General features: G+C 46.5%; 1 protein-coding gene across 1 annotated transcript in view; it reads left to right on the top strand.

The window, feature by feature from the left end:
- Window positions 1-18,719, top strand: part of SCN10A (sodium voltage-gated channel alpha subunit 10) — a 125,375-nt gene that overhangs the window by 53,549 nt on the left and 53,107 nt on the right. The window contains exons 11-14 of the mRNA XM_075555861.1: window positions 1,688-1,981; window positions 3,677-3,785; window positions 10,630-10,868; window positions 12,161-12,334. Of these exons, the coding sequence (XP_075411976.1) occupies window positions 1,688-1,981; window positions 3,677-3,785; window positions 10,630-10,868; window positions 12,161-12,334 (816 nt within the window). The remainder of the gene's footprint in view (window positions 1-1,687; window positions 1,982-3,676; window positions 3,786-10,629; window positions 10,869-12,160; window positions 12,335-18,719) is intronic.

Genomic DNA, 18,719 nt, shown 5'->3' on the forward strand with positions numbered 1-18,719 from the left:
GGTACATTCAGGTAGTGAATAGTGAATACACACATTAAAGCCAGTTTGTCTTCTTGGATGGTTTCTGAAATATGAATCTGTCAAATATGGAGCCAAGACTTTCTCCCCAATTTCTTTATTGGCTTGCTTGGTGCCCAAGTACGAGCCATTCCATCTTTGCATCTTTTATGTAGTTCTACCCATTCTGATTCTTTGCTTTAAATGTGGGAAGGAGTTAATGGATTTTCCAAAGTTCCTTAAGCCTTAGCCATGCAGTCCCAGAAAATAACACTCTGCTTAAAATAGCAGATTTACAATGACGGTTTCTAAAGAGGACTAAGCTACCAATTATCCAGAAGGAAAACTCCACTTCAGGAGGTAACAAGATAAGTAAGGAGAAGTCTTATGAGCAAGCTGCCCCAACTTTAGTAATTTACTAAATAAATGGAATTTTGGAAGGTAGCAAAATCCAGCTGTGCAAGCAGAGTTAGAGAGAACCTTGCTGTTTAGACACACTATCTAGGATGGTGTCAGGGAAATGTTAAACTGCTAACTGCTAGGTTCGCAGTTCAAACCCTCCAGCCACCCTGAAGGAGAACGATGTGAAAATCTGCCCGCATAAAGATTTCCTCAGAAACCCCACAGAGGGGCCCCACATGTAGGGCTTGACTTGATGGTGTTGAGCTTGGTAGAGAGCAAAATCAATGACTTGTTGTGATCAGTTTCCACAGTGGTCATGGGAGCTAGCAGCGGGCACATTCACTTTTCAGAGGTTCTGGGTCTGAGAGTGAGCTCTGCTCCCCTGGCAACTGTAAGCCACACGGTTACCTCACTGGAAGGTTTTTATGGGAAATGTTATTGATTGGAAGGAATGGTCTTGTTCTTCCAGGAAATTAGACTGCAACTCTTCCTTCAATCTCCCCATTGTTATAGTTCAAAGCTTGCCTCAAGGGATCCCCGAAGCTCATTATATTATAAAGCACTTGTCTCTTCCTCTGCCACACAAACTCTTAACACCCCTACAGGCTGGTTCTAATGAATTGTAGAACAATTTTCAGACAATAACGTACACTGCTGTTCATTCAACAACTGTTTACCAAGCATGCCCCAGTACGGGTGCTTTATAATAGAGCCTCTGTAGCGCATAACTGAGTGTGTGAGGGAGGGAGCTCAACAGATTGCTGTGCCCAGCCCTGCAGCCCCAAATAATCAGTTGACCCATCTGAACGGGTTGTTTGTCTTCTGACCTGCCCTTGGCCATGCTGACCTAGTCACTTAACCACCTGATCGCCTCTCGTTTCGTTTGACTTTATCCCAGAGTCTTCCTAGAACAGTCCTTTCCCCAGACACTGCCCTTCCCCACCCTGGTGGCTCAGTGGGTTATGCACTAGACTGCTAAGCATAAGGTCAGCAGTTTGAACCTACTAGCTACCCCAAGGGAGAAAAATGAGGTTGTCTGCCCCCCCTAAAGATTTACGACCTCAGAAACCAATGGAGCCATGCCACTCTGTCCCTAGGGTCACTCTGAGTCAGAAAGGACTCAGTGGGGAAGAGTGGCCCTTCCCCACCCATGTCTATAAATTAGCACCCGTCTGGAGGTAAAGAGCCCTAATGGTATAGTGAGTATGTGTTGGGCTGCTAACCGAAAGGTCAGCAGTTCAAAACCAGTCACTCCTTCAGCTTTCTGCGTGCTTTTCTCCTTCCCCAGTCTTTCTTAGGCCTTGCCTCTGGGAGACGCCACACTAGCCATGGAAGTTTATTCCATTTCCGGGCTCCTGGCCGAGACTTCTCCTTCCCTGAGGGGGTCACCGATGATGGAGTCTTCTCCGGAGATGGTGAAAGTCGCCAAAGCTCTACACTGCTGGGTGGGAGCATTGGCCAGAAAAGTCCCCTCCCTAGAGGCTTGCTGCCTCAGCCCTCCAACCCTGGCTCAGGACATGGCGAAGATGGACATTACACATTGCCCTCTACTGAGCTCACCCCTGGAACCACAGATGGATCGGTGAGTTTGGGCATGCTCCAGAATCTCTTGCAGCTAGAGATCTTGGACCAAGGAGTCCAGGGTGTCTCCAACAGAAAGATCTAGACATCCATCCTCTCCCCATTCTACAGAGAAGGAAAGTGAGGTCTAGAGAGAGAAGAGATGTACCTGATAGCTAACAGATTTTCTGGTTTTCCCTGCAACCCAGTGAACAGATTATTTTCTACTTGATCTTCTGTTCCTTCACAGTGTTTCGCTTTCCCCGTTCACTAACACTGCTTTAGAAATAGGCCTACTTGTTCCCTGGATGAATATGAGAGAAACCGATGGCCCTTCTTGTATGTCAGTTGCTATGCCCAACTAGCCTAGGCTTGAAAATCGGATCCAAGGAAATCTTAATAAGGACTCGTTGAAGAAGTGACTTGCCCAGATGCACAAATTAGATACCAATGATTCACTGGCCAGCACTCTGATTAGAGTAATAGGATGTGATGACAAACCCGGGACTCCTCACGGCACCGAGGGCTGTGATCCTACTTTGAGTTCTCTCCCAGTTCCTGTAATGATGTTTCTAGTATTTGTTTTTGTTTATCCTCTCTCTCAGGCTAGTCAGGAATACAGAGATGAATGTCCTTGACTCAGATAAGGCTGACATAATGGTCTTAGCTCTGCCTCTAATTAGTTCACCATGTGATTAAGGGACCCAGCCAAAAAAAAATGAACTGCTCCACTGGGCAATTGGAAAGTTTATAGATGCATTTGCACAGTGCAAGCTGTCTTCATTTCTGGGTAGCAAATGATGGCTAACCAAGTGCTTGATGACCAAAAAGTTGGAAGTTTGAGTCCACCAGAGGTAACTCAGAAAAAAGGCCTGGCGCACAACTTGGTCAAAAATCAGACAGATGAAAACCCTATGAAGCCCTGTGGGGTGGGCCCAGGTTTGATCTGACTCAATGACAACTGGCTCTGTTTGAATTCTTAGGATGGGTTAAGGGGATAAACAATGGGCAGTGCGGCACCTAAGATTCGCAATAGTGCAAAGCTACTACATACCGAGGCTGATGGGGTGAGAGAGGGCACCAGAACCATAGCCCAGTGAGAGTTGGGAGTCAAGAGAGGTTGCATGATAGAACTTAGGGACTTAGTAGGGAGAGCCTCAGATTTCTTCTCCAACTATGGCTGACCTGGGGAGAAGCCAGGGGATGGATACCTGAAGTCCCTCTCCTTCCAGTAGCAGTTCTTCTCTCTGTGCCTCCCACTGGCTAAACCTGATCAGAACCAGAAAGGTGCATGTATAGGCCACCTTGCTCAAGCAGAGCAGGGCAGGGAAAATGGAGAGTGGGTCTCCAAGAGCAAACAGGAATGGTCAGCACAGCGTTCTCAAGCCAAAGCCTCCAGACGATAAGCTCCAAGAAACCTTGTGATAGACTCCATGCCCTTCCCTTACCTGTTCTGAGATGATCTCTTTCTGAGATAGCCTGCTCGGCCCATTCTGCATACGTATTCTTGGCTAGTGCATGATTAACTCGTTAAGTCCTTCAGCATCGGATTCCACCCAAACCGTGTGTCATGGGTCTCCGGTGTCGCCAAGCGTGACAGCAGAGGGTCATAGCCTCACTGAGGCATTCCAGGTCACAGGAGGCAGGCCAAGAGAGGCCGAATGACCCACCTTTGTCACCGAAGACGCCACGTGATTGCATGTTTGTGTCTCAGCAGGCACCAAACACAGGACAGAAGATTTTCTTGTCAGCCGAATACTTGAATGAACCTTTCCGAGCCCAGAGGGCAATGAGTGTTGTCAGTATCATGACCTCTGTCCTCGAGGGTAAGTGCTGCTCATTGGAACGTCCATTCTGCTGTGATCAATCTTAGAGGGGATGCCCGGAGTTTATGCTAAATGGTACCCATCTCTGGAATTACGGGATCCTAGCAACTCCTTCTTATACCCTATCCCATTATCCTTTTTCTCGCTGTGTGTTTATAACGATGAATTTTCAAAAGCAAGAATTCAAGGAATGAAATACCTTTGATAATTTCATATTCAAATGAACATCTGATTCATACGTATCCACATAACTAAATGTTCTAAATGGCATAGCAGGTACCAGAGAATGGCAAGCCACCAGGCAGGTAGGCAAGACAGTTAACCATGTTTAATTTCTATTTTACTTAATTTCTATCTTGAGCCCCATTATGCGGAACATTAGAAAGCTGCTGTCAGACAGTTGAAGGAACTCCGTGTCAATTTAGGGTTCCGTCAGTTAAATGAAGACTGCACTCAATTTTCCCAGGGGTGCTTCTAATTTCAGACGCTTACACAAAGCCTGTAGGTGGGAGAAGAGCGAGGCACTGGGTCACAGCTGTCTGACCCACGGAGCGTGGACTACATACTGCACACCTGTGCTGTTCTCTCCTACCCAGCCTTGCTTTTCTCAGCGGGTGGAGAGTCGGCCTCGATCCAAACAAGTTATTCTTCTCTCATGAACAAATCAAGAATGCCCCGGGTGGAAGGAGGGAGACGGGAACATGATGTTGGTGTGTGGTTCTTCCTGCGGACTTCCAGCTTCCAGCTCTAGGATGGATCTTAATACAGCATGGGGAGGTCATGGTGGGCAACCCCCCCCCCAAAAGAAACAAGATGTTGGGAGGATTTGGAAATAGAATTGATCTGTGCCTTGCTTTCTGGGTGGAGCAAGCTAGAAAGAGGCTCATGTGCCCACCACAGCCCAGAACGGTGGAGTAAGGAGCTGACTGTTAAGCTACCTGTGGAGAGGTCTAGGAGAGTGAGGGTGGGGGTGGGCGGTGGACAGCCTCTGAGAATGCCAGTGGCTCCAGAATGCAGCAGAGTATCTAGATGATGTCTCCATCCCCACTGAAGGCTATGGAAGGCGATGAATGAGAACCGGACCTAGAGAGGCAAGGTGGGCGCAGCCATAACTGTGGCTTCTGCATTAATGACCAGATGGGAACTATGCCTGTCAAGGATTAAAGACCAGCTCCACCCGCCACCCCTGTGGAAAGCTCAGAACTCCAGCGTAATGAGCGGCAGCACACACTGAATTAACAAGGGCCCGGGTTGAGGGCTTGAAGCGTATGATCAGGGGCCAGGAAGATTCTTGAAGTTACGTTTTTGTTTTGTTTTGTTTTGCATGATATGTTTTGAGAAATGTGTACCCATTCCAATAACAACAGCATGTCTAACTTCTCTGTGTTGTTGTTCCTCGTTGCTAATGTTTCAACAATCACATTTTTTAAAATAGTTGTGTCTGTACTCCTATGATTTTGTATAGCTGCCTAGCATTTCATGATGTTGCTATACCCATGATCTTTCTTAGCTTAGAAATTCTTTTTGTTATTAATTTTTAAATAGTAAACATGAAGTACAACCATCATACTACTTCATTTGCCCCAGATTCCTCCTTTCCTCCTGTTTATTTATTCAGTCAGCAAACATTTGTTAATCCGTGACTGTCACAGTTCCAGGTGCTAGGATTCAATCATGAATTTTTTAAAAAAATGTATCTTCTTTGATGGAATCTGAATTCTAGAGGGAGGTGGAGGAGCAGGTGATCAAGCCCAAGAGGTAGTGATAAGAAGCAGGTGGAGAAAAGTAAGGGGGAAGATAGAGAGTGGCGCTGGAGGGCTGGAAGGGGGCCTATTTTAAAGACGGTGGTTGTGAGCGGCTATCCTCTTGACAAGGAGGAAACACCTGAGTCAGGTAAGGGAAGCAGTCACAGGCGAGCCAAGGGGAGAGCGTTTCAGACAGAAGAGCAGAAGCGCGGTGCATTAGACAGGGAGGAACAAAATGCGTGCCAAAAGTGTTGGGATGAATGAGAGGCAATAGAGGGCAATGGGTCTGTGTTCTGGCTCTGCCGCTAATGGTAACCTGTAAGACTTTGAGGCTCCATTAGCTACTCTGTGCCTCAATTTCCCTGTTTATAAAATAGTGTAAAATACGCTTACCGAGTAGCCTTTTGTGATGACTAGGTGAAATGAGCAAGCAGAGCGCTTGACCATGGTGATCACATAGTAAATACTCAACAGATGTTGGCTGTTATTTTTCCCTATGCTGTAAATTCCATGAGGGCAGAGCTGTGTCTGTTTTGTTCACCGTTACATCTCTAACACCAAGAAAAGCAGTGTATGACACAGAGTAGGCATTCAAGACCTACTCATTGTAAGAATGTTATCTACAGTGGTGATATATTGATCGTGTTCCCTACAAGCAAAGCTAATGCACCACCACGGATTCTCTTCCAAATTCCCAGGGGCCCCATAGGACAGGGTAGAATGGCCCCTGTGGGTTTCCAAGACAGTGGCTCTTTCCTGGAGGAGAAAACCTGCTCCTTCTCCCATGAGACTGCTGACCTGGCTGCTGGCAGTTCAACACAGGGTTCCTCGCCTGCAGGCAGGTGCTCATTATAATGAACTCAACTGATGAACAGGAAGAGAGTGAGAACATGTCAGATTTGGGATGGCAGGACAGAAAGTGGACTGGGACAGGAGGGAGAATAACGGGTTAAGAGAAACTGAGGTTAAGTCCAAGAGTTCGATGTTTTCTGAGCACAGGGCAGAGGAGAGCCTGCTGTGATTCTCTCTGGTGTGAGTTTGACACCGATTGTTCCCATCAGGCACGGGATGTCTGAGGCTGTCCTAGTCTTGCTTGTATTTGCAAAGCCTACCCCTTTGGGACTCATTGTGCCTAGGAAAGTTTGACCTGAGCCAAGACAAGCTTGGGGACTCACTAATCCCTGTGTATCATCAGTGCATGGCATAAAAACCTAGACTTGACAATGCCCAAACCAGAAAACCAGAAGCAGGTCCACAGCAGTGAGCACAGGTGGCCCTGCCCTCTGCTGAGGGGGAAAGGCATGCCTGGAACAAGTTATCACCAGGGTCTTGAAGGAGTGCAGAGTGCTAAAGGAAATATAATTCCGTGTCACCTGGGACAGGGGATGTGTTCAAGGCAAACGGGAAAGCAAAAGACCGTGCAGCAGAAAAGAGCATAGCATTTGGAAAAATGAAAGAGAAAAATAAAAATCAGATGTGACTGGGGCACAGAAAGAAAGGTGGGGGGGGGGGAGCTCGAAAGAAGACTCGCGAGATGGGCAGGGCCCAGCTCCCCAGTAGCTCACAAACCATAGGAAGGATTTTGAATTTCCTCCTAAGAGCAGCCAGGTCCCAATAAAGGCTGGGAGGCAGGGGAGTCACCATTGCACTTTGGAAAGGTTACTATGAATGCGTGTGGAGAATGTAATTAAGAGGGCAAAGTATTGCCAAAGAAAGCAGGGAGGAGGAAGGCAGATGAGAGATGCCAGTGCCTTGTCTCGGGTTGTGGCTAGGGTGGGGGCAGGGGAGAGGAAGGAAAATGGAGGGAGTTGAGCGCTATCTAAAGGGAATGCGACTCAAGATGTGAGGATGCATGTGCTTCTGACTTGAGCGACTGAAAGGATAGAGGTGCAGCTACTCGCACAGGGAACACTGTAGGGAGGAAAAGGCCCCACAGGGGAGAGAAGAGAGAAGCTGACAAGCTGAGTCTGGATCGGATTGTGCTTGGGATGTACCGGAAAGGGTATTGGATAAGAAATTGGCTTTATCATCAATGGGTCCAGAACTGAGAAGGCACGGGTAAACTCCAGGCACGTATGTAGAAGAAACTTGAAACTTGGTGGTAATTTTGCAATCATAAAAGGAGAGAAGATCACACAAGGAACAATCAGGAGAGGAAGAAACCTGGGGCACAGCCTTAAGAAACTGAGAAGGGACACCTGGCAATAGCAGGAAACCCAGACAAACACAAGGCAGAGCCACGGATCTGCAGAGCGTTCATGTTAAGATGAAGCCTGCTATTCTATGTATGTTCAACCAGAACTACATCATTTGTTCTTCCTTCCTCAAAAATGGTAGCATATCACGCTTCCAATACCATGCTTTGATCAGTTAGCATATGATGAAAACCCTTCCACATCCGTTTCTTTTAGAGTTGCTTTTATTCTCTCCCTCCAGTACTAGTGTTGCATTGTATGGGGGACCCTGATTTGTCTGGTCCGTCTTCTCTTGCTGAGATGTAAACAGCAGTCAGTAACATCATTGCTTTGTTCATCTATGAATTGAACGATAAGCTAAACACCTTGTGGTGAAATTGCTTTGTCAGAGGAGATATGCATGTCCAACTAAGAAAGATGATGCTACACTTCCCTCAATAAATGTGGTACCAATTTCGCCCACTCAAGCCTTGGGTGAGGGTGTCAGTGTACCCACTTACTCCCAAACAACGTCACCCTGATCTGACTTCACAAATATGGTGATGAGTGACAATGTCCTGGTGAAATTTCATTTCTCTTATTTTGAGTATTGTGGAGCATATTTTCAAATATCTATAAACTTTTCTGGGATCATCTAGTGTTTTTTCTAAAGGGCTAGCTTTTCCTTATCAATGTTTAGGACCTCATATATGATAAGAAAATGGGCATTTTGTCTGTAATATGAATTGAAAATATTTTTCCTCTGGTGTTTCCTTTGGCTTTATTTGACAAAAGTAGCTTAAAGATTACAAATGCAGAGGATGTAATTAAAGCATTGTGAAATGTTTTAATTTCACAATGAAATTAAATAGTGACATAAGTAGCTAGATCTGTGAAGAGACTAGAATCCAGAAGCAAATGCATGGATACGGAAAAATATAATGTATGCTAGAAGCTGTAGTCATTTAAAAAAGGATTCAGTAAGCAGTGTAGGCATATATTACCAGATACTGAAAACAATACACTGGATCTGCATTTTGCTCCTTACCCAAAATAAATTCCAGATAAATCCAAACTTTAAAATATGATAAAAGAAACCATAGAACGAGAAGAAAACATGAATAGTTGATTTCCAAGATCTGCATTGAGAAGAGCATTATGCACAAGTCATAAAAAAATAAGAAAATGTAAAGAAAAGACATGAATATGGCTGCGTATATATGTTTGAGTTATCTTTGGGGGGACCCTGTTAGCAACATCTGGGGTTGTGCATTTTTCCCTATGAACTCATTTTCTTTAGGTAAAAAAAATATGTATCTAGTACCAAAAATCCAAACACCACAAAGGTGTATACAATGGAAGAAATATCTCTTTCCTGCTCAAGACCCTGTCTGCCCCCATTCTTTTGGTGAGGCCCAGTGTCGAATGTGTCTTTCACACACACACGTAAACACATAACAATTTTTCTCTATAGTCATGAATACACCTGCCACAGGCTTCTCCTAAATACGTTTATCGGTGGTTCACAATTGTTTAATTATCAACCGTGGCCATCATCTTTGCTTGCTTGCGTGGGCTGGTCCAGCGGTAAGTTGCCTGTCTTGCCGTAAATTTAGTGGACGGACCTACCGCTATGGAACTGCCCTCCGCATAGGGGTGTCAAGAAGTAGCAGATTAGTGAAGGCAGCTGAAGAGGTGCACCTAGGCTGAAGGGAGCCCTCCACAGCCAGACATATGGGATAAGCGTAAAGCTCACGCTCAAAGCCGTGGGGCTCAATGAGGTTGTCTAGATGAGGGTTGTTGGCAGAGGCACAAAAATACCAAGGGACTGAATGATTCAGTCCTCCGATGTTTAGAGGCAGGAAAGAGAAAGAAGGCAAACTCAGAGAGAAGCAGCCTCCACTGGGAGGAAGCCCCAGGGGACCAGCGTGTCCCGGAGGCGGAGCCAGCAAAGGATGCCATACTAAATTCTTCTAAACGCTGTGACAGGCAGAGTAAGTTGAGGATTGGAAGTTTTTTAATTCGGCAAGATAAGAGACTGATACTGGGAACCCGGGAAAGAACAGGAAAAAGTGGAGAAGATGAAGTGGAGACAATTCTTCTAAGGGATTTGCGGTTAGTGAGGCAGACTTTGGAGAACACCCTGTCGTTGAGAAAGGAGCTAGATTCAAAGCATGCTCCATGTTCATGGGCACGGTCCAGAAGGGCCAGAAGAGGGAGAACATGGATCTTGAGAAGGTAAGAAAGGTGGGAACCCATACACAAGTGGGAGGGGGCAGAGGAAGCTTGAGCTGTCACGGGGTGAAGGCCCAGTGTGGGGATGGAGCTGCAGTAGGTGGCAGAGCTGGTGAGAGGAAGACGAGGAAGTTCTTTGTGAGTGGGTGAGTGGTTCTCCATTCCGAGGGAAATGAAAGTCAGTTCATCAGTGGTGGGTAAAGAGTGGAGTGGAGAGGAGAGCTTGCAGACTGGAGGAGAGAAGAGGAAGTGAGAGACAGGAGCCCGAGAATGTAAAGGAGTGGCCTGAACACAGAAACATGGCCCAACGCCGGGACAGTGATAAACGAGAGGTCGTGGTCTCCCATAGGTCCGGTCAGCATCATGCATGTGCGCTTCTCTCTCAGGAGACTCAACTATTGGGGTGCAAGCACAGAGTAGGCTGGAGGGTGAGTTAGGGTTTTGTTTTGACTTTGTGGCCAGGCAAGGACAATGGCTGGCAGAGGGGCCGAGCGTAGAGCCTAGTGAAACGGAGGGATGTGAAATCTAAGCCAGGTAAGTAGAGCAGTAAGGTGACAGGTAGTTAAAAAAAAAATCTCAGGGCTGCGGCAAGATGCTGCCGGTGGTGGGTGGGTCGGTAGCATGACTTTGGGATGAGGACCGGAGGTGCAGAATCACTGACCGCTGTCATTGACCACACCCATGCCACAGAACTCGGAGAGTCCAAACGGAGGTGCCCACCCTGCTTCACCAGCGTGGCTCAGAAGTACCTCATCTGGGAGTGCAGCCCGATGTGGGGGAAGCTCAAGAGCGTCTTCTTCAGGATCGTCACGGACCCCTTTGCCGAGCTCACCATCACCTTGTGCATCGTGGTGAACACCATCTTCATGGCCTTGGAACACCACGGCATGAGCCCCTGGTTCGAATCCATGCTGCAGATAGGCAACATTGTGAGTGCAATGTTGGGCCCTGCCAGCCTTGGGTGGCTGGAGCCAAGGGTGGGGACTTCTGGGTGGCCTGGGTATCGGTTCTCATTCATCCAATCCCTGACAGTTATCAGAGGTAGGAGGGGCAGTGCCGAGGCAGGTGGACACTAGAAAGGAGAATGAAGCCGGAGGGTGGCACTGGCATGAATGAGCCCGGCAAAATGAGCAGCCTCCTCAAGGAAGGGCAGCTAGTTCCTGCTGGAATTCCCTGGAGCCAAATGCCCTTTGCCACAAAATGAGCACAAATAACCCTTCCCCTGCCAACAACGTTTATGAACTTGTAGTGCTCACCGTCTGGCTGCTGCCAAGTCATTGAATCAATACCACCAGCCGGTGTGTGTGTGTGTGTGTGTGTGTGTGTGTGTGTGTTGGAAGTAGGGGAAGGCACTTCCTAATCCCAAGTGACAGTCTCAGAAAGCCACAGGGGCAGTTCCACCCTCTCCTATAGGGTCACTAGGAGTGGACACGGACTCGCTCGATGGCAGAGAGTTTGAATTTGTAGTTGGAAAGTTCATTCCAGTTCTGTGATGTACCTTTTTATCCCTGCACGGAAGAGCGGCGATGACTTTTCAGGGCTATCATTGGGGGAGGTGGCGGGGGGGGGGGGCGTTGGGGAGAGAGACAAGGAGAGGGAAGCAGGGGCAGGAAAGGGGAAAGGGAGGGAAAGGAGAAATCGTGGGTGGGAGAGAGGGTCCAGGGTACCGTGTTTTCTGATCTAACAAGGCATCAGGGTGTCAAACTCTTCTTCGGCCTTTGATTTGGCGATAACATTGCTTTAAACTTTTCTCCATTGTATATATTTTTCTTTTAACAAGATGCAATCCATATTGGATCCTGCTGCATGCTAACTAAGAGGGAGAGCAGCCCCCCATCCCTATCCCAGGACCCCTCCACATGGCCACCTTTATTTGGGCACCCCCTTGGCTGGACATTGTTTCCCTTGCTTGCCATAGGTCTCCTCCCAGACAACAACCCTGTGTGGCAGGTTCTATTATAATACAAGCACTTGTGCACAAGAGGTTCAATCATTTGCCCAAGGTCATAGAGTGGAATAAGCATCAGATTTGAGAGTCAGAGGACGGCTGGTCCCAGAGCCCACGCTTCTTAGGTCCTGGCCTTCGCCACTCACGGGGGGTACCACTGCAAGTGTGCAGGAGAGAGCATGCGCATGTAAATGGGCACAGTCATGGCCATACGTGTCATTGCCTCCTGGTCCAATGGATCTTGCCGTGATGACACTCTGTGTCCACCCACAGGTCTTCACCGTGTTCTTCACTGCAGAAATGGTCTTCAAGATCATTGCCTTCGACCCCTACTATTACTTCCAGAAGTGGTGGAATATCTTCGACTGCATCATCGTCACTGTGAGCCTGGTGGAGCTGGGCTTAGCCAAGAAGGGGAGCCTGTCTGTATTGCGGACTTTCCGTCTGGTAAGGTTTAGGAGAGGGTCTCACCCGAGCTTCCAAGAAACTCACCCCTGAGAGTAGACATCATCTTTCCGGGGTCTCACCAGGCAACTCCTTCTTCCTCTGTTGTCCCTGTGGAAGGATGCCAGCCATGGTGCCTGGGAATCTGGAGCCTTGAGTTCTGATCCGCACCTTTCACCGACTCCAAGCAGGATCTGCCTTCTCCTTTCTGAGCCTCAGTCCCCTTAGCGGCACTGAGAGGGGGCTGGCAGTTACCCCTGCCCCGCCCACTTATCAACCCATGACATCAACAATAAGAACAGCTACCAGGGATTAGTGTGCACTTGGAGTGTGTCAGCACAGCGTGAAACAAAGCAGTGGATCAGGTGCTCTTAAGTCTTCCAGGTGCCCCGTCTGTGTCAAAGGAGAGCTGTACTCCATGGGCGTCTTCAGTGACTGGTTTCTTCAGAAGTAGATCACCAGGCTTTTCTTCTGCGGTGCCTCTGCGTGAATCTGAACCCAGATGACGGGTCCGTAACAGAGGTTGCCTCACCATCTGTGCCATGCAGGAATGCCTTCACAAATCTCTTTACATGCAGGACCCCAATTTCGGCTCACAACAATTCCAAGAAATTGTTGTTTTTACGATCCCTGTGGGTGAAAAACAAAAGCAACTCACTGCCATCGAGTCCACTCTGACTCACAGTGACCTCTACAGGACAGGGTGGAACTGCCTCTGAGTGAGTCCGGGTAGATTAGAGAAACAAATTCATAGACACTCATGTGACTAAGAAAAAGCTTTATATACAAGAGCCGTTGAATATTGATAAAAAAAAAAACATCCCAGCCCAGTCCAGATCAAGTCCATTAAGTCTGGTATTAGCCCATAGGTCTGATACCAATCTATAAAGTCCTCTTCAGACTCACACAACACATGCAATGATTCCGAAGGCACAAAGATCATGGGCCAGTGGGTGGGAAGTCTTGTGGATCCAGTGGTGTTGTGTAAGCATCTCAGCGCTGGCAGGGTTCTCCATGTGGCTCCTCCAGCTGAGGGCACTAGCGTAGCTCCATGTACCTTGTCAACTGCAATGTCTCCCAGGGAGCAAGCCAACGTCCTACCTCCAGTGAGCTATTTATCTCCTTATCACCTCCAAATGAGGTCATTAAGCTGTGACCTGATTGACAGGCTAAACACCACCCCTCACTTTGAATCCTCACAAATTGACAGCAGATTATATAACTACCCCAATCGCTCTCTGGATTTCCAAGACAGCCGCTCTTCACAGGAGTGGAAAGCCCCGTGTTTCTCCCTCAGAGCAGCTGGTGGTTTTGCACGGCTGACCTTGCGGATCATAACCAACAGCACCGCCAGGGCTCCTTTTAGATGAGCATCTCTGAGACACCGGATGGCTCAATGATGCCACCAACCTCTCAGCTGACAGCGCTGAAGGTCAAATCCCAATCATCTGATCCCAGAACCCCTTCTGTTCATGGCAAGCAGGTCACCCCTGATGTCCCTGTACCTCAAGTCACAGTCCAAAGGGTCTCTCACCCCCTGCAACCATCTCCTACCAGCCAGTGGATTTGCTCTTCTCTAAACTCCGCTGGAGGAGGGCTGCTCCCATGCCAAACATGCGTACCCCCATCACACCCAGGCCACTGGCTCTTCTGAGCCTGTTTTCATCTGCACTGTCAGATTACCTGGAGGGGATTCTGGAATCACTGGATCTCCCGGAGAAAGCTTGTGCTCTGCTGGCTACTGGGAACAGGCAAGAGCCCCAAAGAAATCACGCAGCTGATTAGCATAAAACCCAGCATGTTCCCGGGGGGCTCCTTCATCGCCACCTGGGAGCCCGGTGTCTACTTTCAGAAAGAACTGACAATGTTAAGGATGGTGTTCCGGCAGCCTCCACAAATTCAAACTGGGCAGCTCCAACAAGTGCTGGGCGTTCAGAGGTTGAAAAGGCCAGCTGCTTCAGGGAGCAATAACATCTGAGGTCACAAAATCTGCTTTGGGTGCTTTGTGGGGGGCCAGTGAGACCTCCCCAAGCCTCTGGCCTCAGCTGACCCATGTTCTGGATGATAAATTCAAAAGCCCACAGGGACCAGGCAGGCCATGAAATGAAATAACCAAGGAGATGTTTACCTTGGGTAGCTGATCAATCTGGACGGGACAGCAGCTACTCCGTCCAGCATCAGTAGACCCAAAGTCATGCACCATTCCAGGAAGGGACCATTGCATGACAGCCTGTGTTCCTGTGCTCTTTGGAGTAGCCAAAGATGCAATCTTGTTCTTTATTATCAGAGTTCGTGAGAAACCAGATACACAGGTTTCATGTGACTTTTAAAATAGTGGCTGCAAAGTCAATATATATTTTTTAAGTGGAGGAGTTAAACAAGGCATGTCCCGGGACATGTGTGCCACTGGCTGATGGCACCTATCTGAGCTGACAATGTCTTCACCGTTCCATGGAGGAGAAAGGGATAGGTGGGCTTGGAGGGCTCTTTGTACGTCACCTGGGATCTTTAGAAGACAGGAAATAAGTCCCATGTTTAGGACAAATTACTCTATGTATCTGAGAATGCCAGACCTGTGATCAGTGATCAGGGCAAAATATCAATCCCATGGCACCGAACAACCAAAATTCCGTTAATTCCTATGTCTTGGGAAGCTCAGAAATGAGGGCTTACTAGACTATGAACATTTGGGGGTGCACTTCAGGAGAAATCAGCTTGATGCTTTGAGATTTACGGGCTACTTGCATTCATGTTTCATGAAGCCAAGAGCCCCAAACAGCCTGTGTTAGTCTGAGTACTTTAGAGAAACAAATCCACAGAAACTCATGTATAAGCGAGAGTTTCATATAAAGGTTAAGTGCACATCAAGAAAACATCCCAACCCAGTGCTGCCCAAACCCACAAGTCCAACATTAACCATATGTCCAACACCAATCCACAAAGACCTCCTCCATCTCACAAAACACACACACTATGATGCCTACTGCAGGAGGAAAGCCGAATCAGTGAACGTGTAAGCATCTCAGCACTGGCAGGGGTCTCCACATGGCTGCTCCAGCACCCAAGGCTGCATCGGGGTAGGTCCATGTGGCTTCTTCTTGGGGATGTCTTGCAGGAAGTGAGCCATGCCAGCTGAAGCAAGGAACTGGCTAAGGCAGCTGCACCCTGGTCCGACCATCAAAAAGCAAGAGACCTGAGAACTAGAAAGGCGAGGCTCACTGAGCCATTTATCTCTCCACCCTTCAATTAACCTCACGTGTTTATCGGCCAGGTTGGCACAATAAACTTTAACTATATCACAGCCCAAGTGAGCAGACATTTTCCCGCAGGGCAGGTGTAAGTTCCCCGGCTTCCTCCTTCCTGAGCCTCTTACACTGATTGGCTTTCCATTGCTTAACAACAGCCACCTATGCAAAACCACTAAGCCACCAGGGTTCACCAATAACGGCAGCCCACCTCCTCAACCCATCCCACCCTATCCCCAGTATGTGGTTCTTTTTTTTCCCCACCCTGCGTCCCTCAATACTTCCCAAACCCTTACCTCTCCCCCACCCCCCAATCTCCTTCTGTTCTTAATTTCTATTACTGAAGTCTTCAAATCTTTACTTTCTTTTTCATTTTCATTGGCTCTCCGGGAACATACACATCGACGACCTTGAAGACCGGAGCAACAGAATTTAAAAGTAGCTGTGGACAAGGCATCTTCGTTTGGCTCTCTAGTAGTACCACCATTCACTCTTTTGGACAAGCCAAAAATGAAACATAGATTTACCCATGATTCTTCTATTTCCCTCACCTCCCACTTTAAATTCGTCTCCAAGTCTTAGCTGATTAGAACTCCAAAATACATCTGACACCCGTCTAATTCTTTCTAGCTTTGTGGCTCCGATATAGCATAGACGAGAATCGTCCCTCACTGGATTTTTGCAGTACTCTTTCCATTGATCTCCCTTCCTCCACTCTTCCCCTGGATAATCAGTCCTCCTGATTTCAGCAGCACATCCTGAAAACTCTTTAGTGTGCTTGCAATAATTTCCAGTGCCCTGGGAATTAAAAAACAACAAAAAAAGTTCTTATTACAGCCCATAAAATCCTACATAACCAGGTCCTGCCCATTTCTATGAGTAATTTCCTGCTTGGCCACTTTGCCGCAGCCGTAAGGCCTCCTCTCCCTTTATCACACATAACCGAACTTCTGGCTGTGAGTGTTTGCACAGGAGAATGAATGAGCTACGTTCTCCTCTTGCCTGGCTCCATTCATGCATCACCTCCTCACAGACTCCTTTCCCAACCACCCTCTCTAAAGTTGGAGTTCCTCATCAAATTAACCTGTTTTTCACAACGTAAAACGATTCTACTCTTCCATGGGGCAAAAACATGATCTCTCAAGTCCCTAGCACATAGGAACTCAATAATTGTTTGGTGCTGGATAGATGGAAGGAAGCAAGGAAAATGAAAGAGAGGAGACAAGGGAACATAAATCTTGTTCTTTCATTCCTGCTTTCTCCTCTCTCCAAAAAGAACATCTCTCTTCTCATGATCCTATTCGTTCATTGGTCCCTCCTGATACCAACGCCATGCCGCTTGAGTTGCTACCACATTAAATGTGTCCAAGGCACCCACTTCATTTGGACTTTTTCAAGACTGTCTTGGCCCTGAGCTTCCGGACTCATTCTGGAATCGCATTGTCAAGCTCCATACACATTGATTCAAAACTGTGTGGTTTCCACGATGGGGACTGTAATCACCTAAGCAGCCTTCCAATCTATGAAGAGAGCAACTCTCCGTTTATTTAGATCTTTCAATAAATATCTTTCAAAAGAGCTTGTAAAGATTCAACGTTTAAAATTCTCTCAAAAGAACTTACAAAGATCTGGCCCATCTTTTGTTAGGCTTATTTCTAGGTACTCCCTTGGTTTTTTATTCTATTCTAAATGGCATCTCTTTTTGAATGTCCTTTGCGGCGTTGTTCTATTTTGTTTTGCTGGAAGTTTGACATTTAATGTGTTTGTATCCGGAAATCGCTTATGAATTCTCATCGCGCATCTTGTTCGTCCTGTAAAATGGTCTTGAACACAACGAGGCATGTGCAAATAATGTAATTTGTTTCTCCTTTTCTAATCCTGATAACGTTTGTTTATGTGTCATTTTGTTGTTGTTTGTTTTTATTACTGTGCTGTTAGGGCATCCAGCGCAATATTGAAAAGAAATGTTAACAGCGAGCATTCTTATCTTTTCCCTGATCCCCAAAAGAATTAAATCTGTTATTTGTGGTAGGTTTTTATTGTTTTGTTTTAAGATACCCATCTTACAATATCTTTTGTTAACAATCTTTATCAAAAATGTATGCTTAATTTTATCCCTCCCCCCAAAATTTTTCTACATCTATTAAGATAATCTCATGATTTTCCCCCTTAATCTGTTAAATGATGAATTATGTTAATTGCTTCCTAAATCTCAATAACTTTGCACTCCTCATAGAAACCTAACTTGTTACATTTTATAATACATTGAATGATTTAATTTGCTAATAATGTTTTAAGATTCTTGCATTCTTACTGAGGAGTAATATTGGGGTGGCACAGTTCACACGCTCAGTTGCTAACCAAAACGTTGCAGGTTCAAGTCCAGCCAGAGACACCTTAAAAGAAAGGCTTGGACATCCACTGAAATATTAGTCACTGGAAACCTTTGGAGCCCATTTCTACTCTGACACACTCTGGGATCACCATGAATCAGTGTTGCCTTGACAACAACGGGTTTACTGTAATTTTCCTTAGATGCATGTCCTTGCCAATTTGGATATCAAGGTATCAGGCTTTGCCTTCCCTGCTAAAAAATGAAGGGATATTCCCCATTTTCTCTATTCAATCTGTAGGTAACATCGTTATTTATTCCTTTTAGGCTTGGTAGAATTCACTAGTGAAGCCATCTGGGTAATCAAGATTTTGTCTACTGATTTAATTTTTTGTAACAGCTATGCAAATAGGTTTTCCATTTATCAATTTGGTTTTAATAAGATAGTTTTCTAAGACGTTTTCCTTGTTATCTAAATTTTCAGGTTTATTGGTGTAAAATTGTATACCTTTCCCTTTTACTATTCGGGGACCTATCATCACCTGCACTGCGCCATGTTTTTCTTCTTGATTTGTGCTTTCTTAATTTTTGTCCCTACATTAATCTTGTGCCACCTGTACTTATCTATCCAAAGAACCACCTCTTGGCTTGTTGGTCACTCCTCTCTTCATTGATGTTTTCTATTTCAACTGATGCTGCATGTTATCTTGATTATATCCTCTGTTCTGCACACTTTGCTATTTATTTCCAGCTTAAGATTTTCAGCCAATTTTCTTTTACAGTAAATTCATTTTAGACTTAAATTTTGCTC

This window comes from Tenrec ecaudatus, chromosome 8, assembly GCF_050624435.1.
Source record: "Tenrec ecaudatus isolate mTenEca1 chromosome 8, mTenEca1.hap1, whole genome shotgun sequence".
NCBI lineage: Eukaryota > Metazoa > Chordata > Mammalia > Afrosoricida > Tenrecidae > Tenrec > Tenrec ecaudatus.